At 41.8% G+C, this 6,748-nt stretch overlaps 1 protein-coding gene across 5 annotated transcripts in view; it reads left to right on the top strand.

Annotated features, from left to right (window-relative positions):
* Window positions 1-6,748, top strand: part of col12a1b (collagen, type XII, alpha 1b) — a 157,867-nt gene that overhangs the window by 103,122 nt on the left and 47,997 nt on the right. For all 5 annotated transcript variants that reach the window (XM_046061546.1, XM_046061549.1, XM_046061547.1 and 2 more), the window contains 3 exons: window positions 1,593-1,722; window positions 3,861-4,003; window positions 5,349-5,478. In XM_046061546.1, the coding sequence (XP_045917502.1) occupies window positions 1,593-1,722; window positions 3,861-4,003; window positions 5,349-5,478 (403 nt within the window). The remainder of the gene's footprint in view (window positions 1-1,592; window positions 1,723-3,860; window positions 4,004-5,348; window positions 5,479-6,748) is intronic.

The following is a 6,748-nucleotide window of genomic DNA, read 5'->3' as shown; positions in this document are numbered from 1 at the left end:
GGGGTGGAGGTCAGTCAAGTTCTTCCAAACCAAACTGGGAAGACCCATTTCTTTATGCTCGGGGGTGTTGAAACAGGAGCACGGGCTGTTGACACAAAGTTGGAAGGACACAACAGAATTTTATGAGGTAGTGTTAAGATTTGATTTAATCAGAGGAATGCGTTGTCCACATACTTTTGATCATATAACGTACATGCTCCTGGGTTATTTTCTTTCATTTGGCCGATGTGTGTCAGGAAACTTCCCATCTAGCTGAAGCAGGTACAGATTTGTCTGGGGATAGACTAGTAAACCTTCTATAGAGTTATAATAGATAAAGTAAACAGTGCAAAACAAACTGTTTCCATCCCTCAACTTTTCATTTTAAAATTACACTTCTGAAGATGGGTGTACATTGCAGTTCATCCTTATACGGTGGAAGGAGCCACGTTGGTACAACCAAAGGTATTGTGACCACCAATGAGGGGTCAGCTATGCTAACTGGCTAACCTTAAAATTATTAAGTAACTTTTTTTAGTTACTGTTGTTGTGTGACATGCAGCTAACTATTATGTTAGGGACAAGAAAGGTGTAGCCAACAGCCAAAAGTCATCAGTAAAAATCATTCTTTACTTCATGAGTTCTGGCATTTAAAAAAAAAAAAGAGCTTTTAGAAAGTTTGTACTGATGAAGTCATGAATACCATATCAGTGGATCGTTCAAGTTGATTCTCTAAGACAGTAATCACAACCCTCTTAAAAGCCCACAATTAACCACATGAACTAGGATTATTTGGCTCCATACACTGAGATTTTCCTGAACCAGTGACCTGCATCTCAACCCTCGAGCAGCTCTGCCTTCAGCTGTATGACTACACCTCCAGTCTAACATAATTCATTGTGTTTTAAAAGGACAGCAGCCAATCCACCGGCCTTACTAGTGCGTGGACTGGAGGGATTTGACCCCAGGTCAGCAGGCGTAATGTGTGCTTCCAGTTGTGGGATCTCAACCACCTCATCACTGAGGAACCAGTTTCATGGTCCAGAAGCTTAGGGTTCAAAACCCTTTGAGACATTTGCTTTAACCAAAACAAAAGCTTAAGATGAGGGTGGACTGGAGTTCAACCAGCAGATATATTTCCCATGATGTAATGGATTGATTTTTATGGCTCAGAAAGCAGGGGATAGGTGCCGTGATAATCCCAGTGACAAGAGACGGTCTGCAGTCATACTTGTTGTTAGAAAACACGTCGAGCTACATGTCTGAACCTGCTGAGTCGTCGACAGATCCCGCACTCTCCAGCCGCTTCCTAGCAGAAACTGTTTATCCGTCGGTCCACTTACTGAGTGAATGATTTGTTTGGCGGCTAACCTCCCAGGCCTTTTGTTAGTGTTACAGCAAAGCTTTGGCAGCTGAATGCTTTGGAGATAACTGGATGTGGGATGAGCAGTGAGGTCATTATGTACATTATTACTGCCAGATCTCTATGTAATGCGTGAAGAGGCTCATTTGAATAGACAAAGCTTTCCCGCTGTGGCTGTAGTGGTGGTAGTGGTGGTGATGATGTCTATACATTTTTTAACTCTTGGATTTTGTTTTTTTTCTCCAAAAAGGTCCTGGTTCCAGGAAATATTAACAATGCCTTCCTGGACAACCTGATCCCAGACACTCCCTATTCGGTCACTGTCTCAGCTCTGTACGCCGACGGGGAGGGATCGCCAGTCAAGAACAACGGCAAAACACGTAAGTACAACAGCAATCTCGCATCCTTGACAGCGCATGCAGTCAGGTGGCTGACTCCTGCTTACTGTGAGTCACATGCATGGATGCATAAGTGTTCATCTCAACAAGTTAATCGGTGTTTAGTTTCTGACACAGTTTCTCTCAACAAATGACGAGATCTTATCAAGAGGGGTTCAGTGGTGCTTCACTGGTAGCTGTCATAAAACAAACAGCTAGAACAATAGCGCAAACAGGACAAGAGGAGCATACTTTCCAAACTAGTTAATGTTAACAAAATAAGAAGCTTATGCCATTACTTATTTCACATGTGCTCTGCCACTTATGTACTCATAAAACGGGAGTTGCATCCAGATAATGTCTGTTTCTGTTTCCTTATTGACTGTTAAACGAAAGTGACGCCTTTGCCTCTGTATTCGGTTAATAGTCAAAACAAAACAAGTCAAAAACTTGTTAAAACTCTAGTTTGACGTACTGGCCAGTAAACTTTCTCTGACTAGCCTTAGCACTGCTTCAGCACACCTGTCTGTTTTATTTAACTTTATAAGAGACAGATTGAATAAAGTGATGAAAATATGCTGTAAAGTAAATTGTGCCGTTTTTTTAAGTGCCTCGCACCTAAAATTCCCAATAACTTTAATTTTCCCAAGAAACACATTCAAGCAGAAGTTTCATTAGCATTAGCTTGCTAGCTTAATTCAACATCTGTCTGTTTGATTAGAAAAAGAGACCTTGGCTGTATTGAAAACCGCCTACTATACATGGTATGGTGTGTGCATGGGCTTGGCCTAAATGTTGTATGCAAACAAAGGCAAAATCTGCATTATGCCAAAAATACCCAGATGTCATACTGATTTGGCAAAAAATCTCCTGGCTAATTTTCAACTGCAGTCCTTCCCCAAGATGTTTAGAGACCTTAAAAATGATCAAATGTACAGAACAAGGACATCGAAACACCATAAAGACAGCAACAGCAACAAAACAGGACTGATCAAAAACACAACACAAGCCATGCTGAACAACCGCAAACAGTAACACAGACACTATGGCTACATTATGGCTTTGTTATTGTTAGTAGGACAAATGCAGCTATAACATTTCGTTACATATCAGCTGCTTCCTTGTTCTCCTTACACAAGATTAGACAATAATGTTATAAGTGGTAGGCTACATATATTTATATTCCCCCTATTGTTTACTTACGTTTTCCAGAATCAGAAGGAGCTTTATTGCCAACTAGTGTTTTGCACATACGAGGAATTTGCTTTAGTGATAAGGTGCTACACGTAGACAAACATACAGTTGACATAAATAAATCTAGAAATATATATAAATATGGAATGGACAATGCAAGTTATATGAATAATAAAAATAAAACTACTTTGCAGAGAAAGAACAACGTCGCACATATTTACATGTGCAATATTCCGGGTTTGTGTTGTGCAGACGTGTTGCAACAGAAGAGTATTGTGTACATAAATATAAAAATATACAACAACAAAGATTAACAGTTAACAACAGATATGTGCAATGTGCCAGATTTGTGCATGATATGAAATATTTACATGTGCAGAGACATTTGTATTATTTTTAAGGGGGGAGCGTCAGTGGGGGGGCCTTGCTGCAGACGGGAAGAAGCTGTGTTTGTGGCGAGAGGTTTTGGTCATGGTGGACCGCAGTCTGAAACGGTTTGTGTCCAAGGTGGGAGGGGTCGGCTGCAATCTTTCCTGCTCCAAAACCGGAAACCAGCTAAGCCTGGCCTTGCATACAGCAAATTAAATCGATTTAACGGTTTCTTACTGCATTTCATAGTAGTATGCAGTATGTGTACACCCTGCATACTGGGGTCCCCGGTAGCATGTAGTAGGTAATTCCAAATACAGCTCTTTTCTTAATGCACTTTGCAACAGTAATTGTCAAACTGAATTTAGATGTTTTGGTCTCTATTTCATTTCTTCAATCGTGAAAATTCTTTAAAAAGGTGCAAAACTGGATGGTTTTGTCTTTGTGGACAAGGAACATCATTTTAAAAAATCAATACCAGATTAAATGACCTCTGTAAATGTTATGGTGTACAGGAAGTCACAATGTGTCATCAAACCCATTGTACAACAGTGTTTGTTGATGTGTTTGTGCTGCAGTGCCGCGGGCTGGTCCCAGGAACATGCGTGTGTTTGACGCCACCACCAGCACCCTCACCATCGGCTGGGACCACGCGGAGGGTCCGGTGCAGCAGTACAGGATCGCCTACGCCCCCATGACCGGAGACCCCATCACTGAATTTGTAAGCACACAGAAAAAAATGTCTCCGACACCTTGAGGCTGAAATACAGTAATCGCCGCGGCCTCAAAATAACATCACCGTAATTTTACTGTAAAAGTGTAGAGGTAGGAAAAAAAGGATACTGTAAAGCATAAAAAGCCTTTAAACAAGTTTCTAATTTACATGTGTTACACAACTGGTTTAACTAAACGTTGTCCTTTTCGGTGCATTTATTAGTGTTTTTGCCTCCCGATGGTGGTATGTGTTTGCCAGATTTTAGTCCTATCCACGACGACGCATTTGACTGACAAGAAAAGCTGCTGTTTAAAGAAATCTGAAGCACACATTAAAGACAGAAACCACTTTACAGCTCTTTCAAGAATCCTCAAAGTGAGAAAACCCTTCGAGGCAGACGGATTTGTTAAGATGTAACAAAGAAAAATGCTCATGTTGTCCAATCGACCGTCTACGTTTTAGCAATAATGAGAGATTAACTTCCGGTAAAGATGTGTTCTGTTTTGGATAAATGTTTTAGATAAACTCTTGATACACTCTCACGGTTCACCATTTGCCGTGATGTTCCATGCAAGCTATGTAGTGAAGTCACATCTCCGGATTCCCTTGGCTCGTTCAGGTTATAAATCACAGATTATTGAGACTAATTACAGGCGCTGTTAAACAAACACTACAATTTGGCCATAATAACGTTATTAATAGTCCTAAATAATGAGTTGGACCTGCGGTGGAGGGCGGAGACGGCCCAGCTGTGCTCCCCCCTCTCTCACTTGTTAGAGAAACACCTGTTCTGCATGAGTCGGCTAACTGCAGCGGAGGGACGCCAATGAAAGGATTTCTCCAGACTGGAACTCATAACCATTTATAAATGCATTTAATTATTACAATTTAGCATCTGTGGCTAATGGAGACAGTTTGTGTTTGTACACAGCTCCCACATGCAGCAATTTCCTGATTATTAGAGAGTATTCTGCAGACAGATCAGTCTGAATACTTTCAGATATTAATAAACGGGAAGATAAAGACGTCAAAATTGATTTCTTCTATTTATCTATATTATAAAATGTATTTTCATGTTTAAATATTGACTGGTGAGAGAGTGAACAGGCAGCTGAGAGGTAGCTTATATTGGTGCTGCGTCTGCTGACATGGACATAAACGTTCGTTATAAATGTATCTGCAAGAAAAGAGCAAACAGGAACACCTACACAGAGCACAGAGTTTCTTTCTAGAAACCTTCTCCCTGTCTTCTCAGGATTCTCTGTGAATGTAAAAACAACAAACTCATTTTTGCTGAAATGTTTTCCTCCGTGTCTGAAAGCCTCTGACTCCCTGGTGTTTTGATCCTCAGACTGTGGTTCCAGGAAACAGGAACAACGCCATGCTGCAGAATCTGCTCCCCGACACCCCGTACAACATCACTGTAGTGGCAATCTACGCCGAGGGCCCCGGAGGGTCCCTCAATGGAAACGGACGTACAGGTGAGGCAGCCGGGCTCTAACACAGCCTGTTTTTGTGTGTTCAAAACGGAGCCAGAACTCAACAGCATGTTCCAGCAACGCAAGTCCGATTGTCTCGCACAGAGTCTACGCAGGCGGTGCCGCTTCAGTCCTCTGCCACAGGATGCGTTCAAGCACAGCACTGCCTAAAAGTCCTCTGTTTTTATGGCAATCCGACCGATACTACTGTTATCTTAATCTCTCAATCTCTGATCTTTTAATGAGCTTTTTCGCTCCTGCAGAAGATGATAATGTGTTGAAAGTTACATATTTCAGCTTCAACCGCGTCACAATGTTGGCTCTGTACTACGCACTATAGTTGTGTAGCAAACAAGGTTTAAGTCAATCGGATTTACAAGAATGACAAGTTTCCAGTCAAACAGCAGACAAATCACCAGTTTTATTCAATTATTTTTGGATCACCAAGTTGGACGTTGATTGTAAAGAGGCTGCGGTGTCCTTTTTAGCACTTTAAAGAAATACTCCATCAATTTCAACAGCGACCAAAAGTCACCGCAACATTACTAGAACATCAGAAAGAAGATGTATAACTGCTCCTGCAAAATAATCCACTTCTCCACCATCATACCATCAGTACGTTACTAACAACTGTCGACCACAAAGACTCTGGAGATGTGAAGAGGCGATTGTGCAACATAGCAGTGTACATAGCTCTGTTGCGGAGAAAGTATGGCGGTGTGGATCAAACTTTTTAGAGCCAACTTTCAAACTTAAGTAAACATGATGCCTAAAAGACGGATTCCCAACGGAGGCTTCCTTTTACGGATTGGAGCTGTTCACATTAACTCACATTAGAACAAACTGAAAAAGTTGCACTCCAGTCTGCTTTACAACATTTCCAATAAGGATGTAATGGGTATCAATGTCTTGCTGTGGTCTCACAGTTTGTTGCAGGGATTGAACCTGTGAACTCTGCGTTACGGCTCGCTCTCGCCGAGCCTTCTGCTGCTGATAGAACAGTTGAGCTAAACACACCCTCCGCTCGCAGCTCCACGGGCCAGTGGTGCCGGAGAGGGGAGTGCAGTGAAAATAAATACAGTAGACATACGTTAGTCAACAGTGCCAACATGTGTTAACGCGACGAGATCAGACCACTGCGATCTCACAGGAGCTGAAATGGGAGAGCACTTCACTGGTGAGCAGTAACATTAGTTATACAAACAATAGAAACGGGAAGAAAGTGTGTGTGTGTGTGTGTGTGTGTGTGTGTGAGGCGTCAGTCCAAGTCAGA

The sequence above is a fragment of the Micropterus dolomieu genome, linkage group LG10 (genome assembly GCF_021292245.1).
Source record: "Micropterus dolomieu isolate WLL.071019.BEF.003 ecotype Adirondacks linkage group LG10, ASM2129224v1, whole genome shotgun sequence".
NCBI classification, from domain to species: domain Eukaryota; kingdom Metazoa; phylum Chordata; class Actinopteri; order Centrarchiformes; family Centrarchidae; genus Micropterus; species Micropterus dolomieu.
This window is presented reverse-complemented; position numbering and strand designations above follow the sequence as displayed.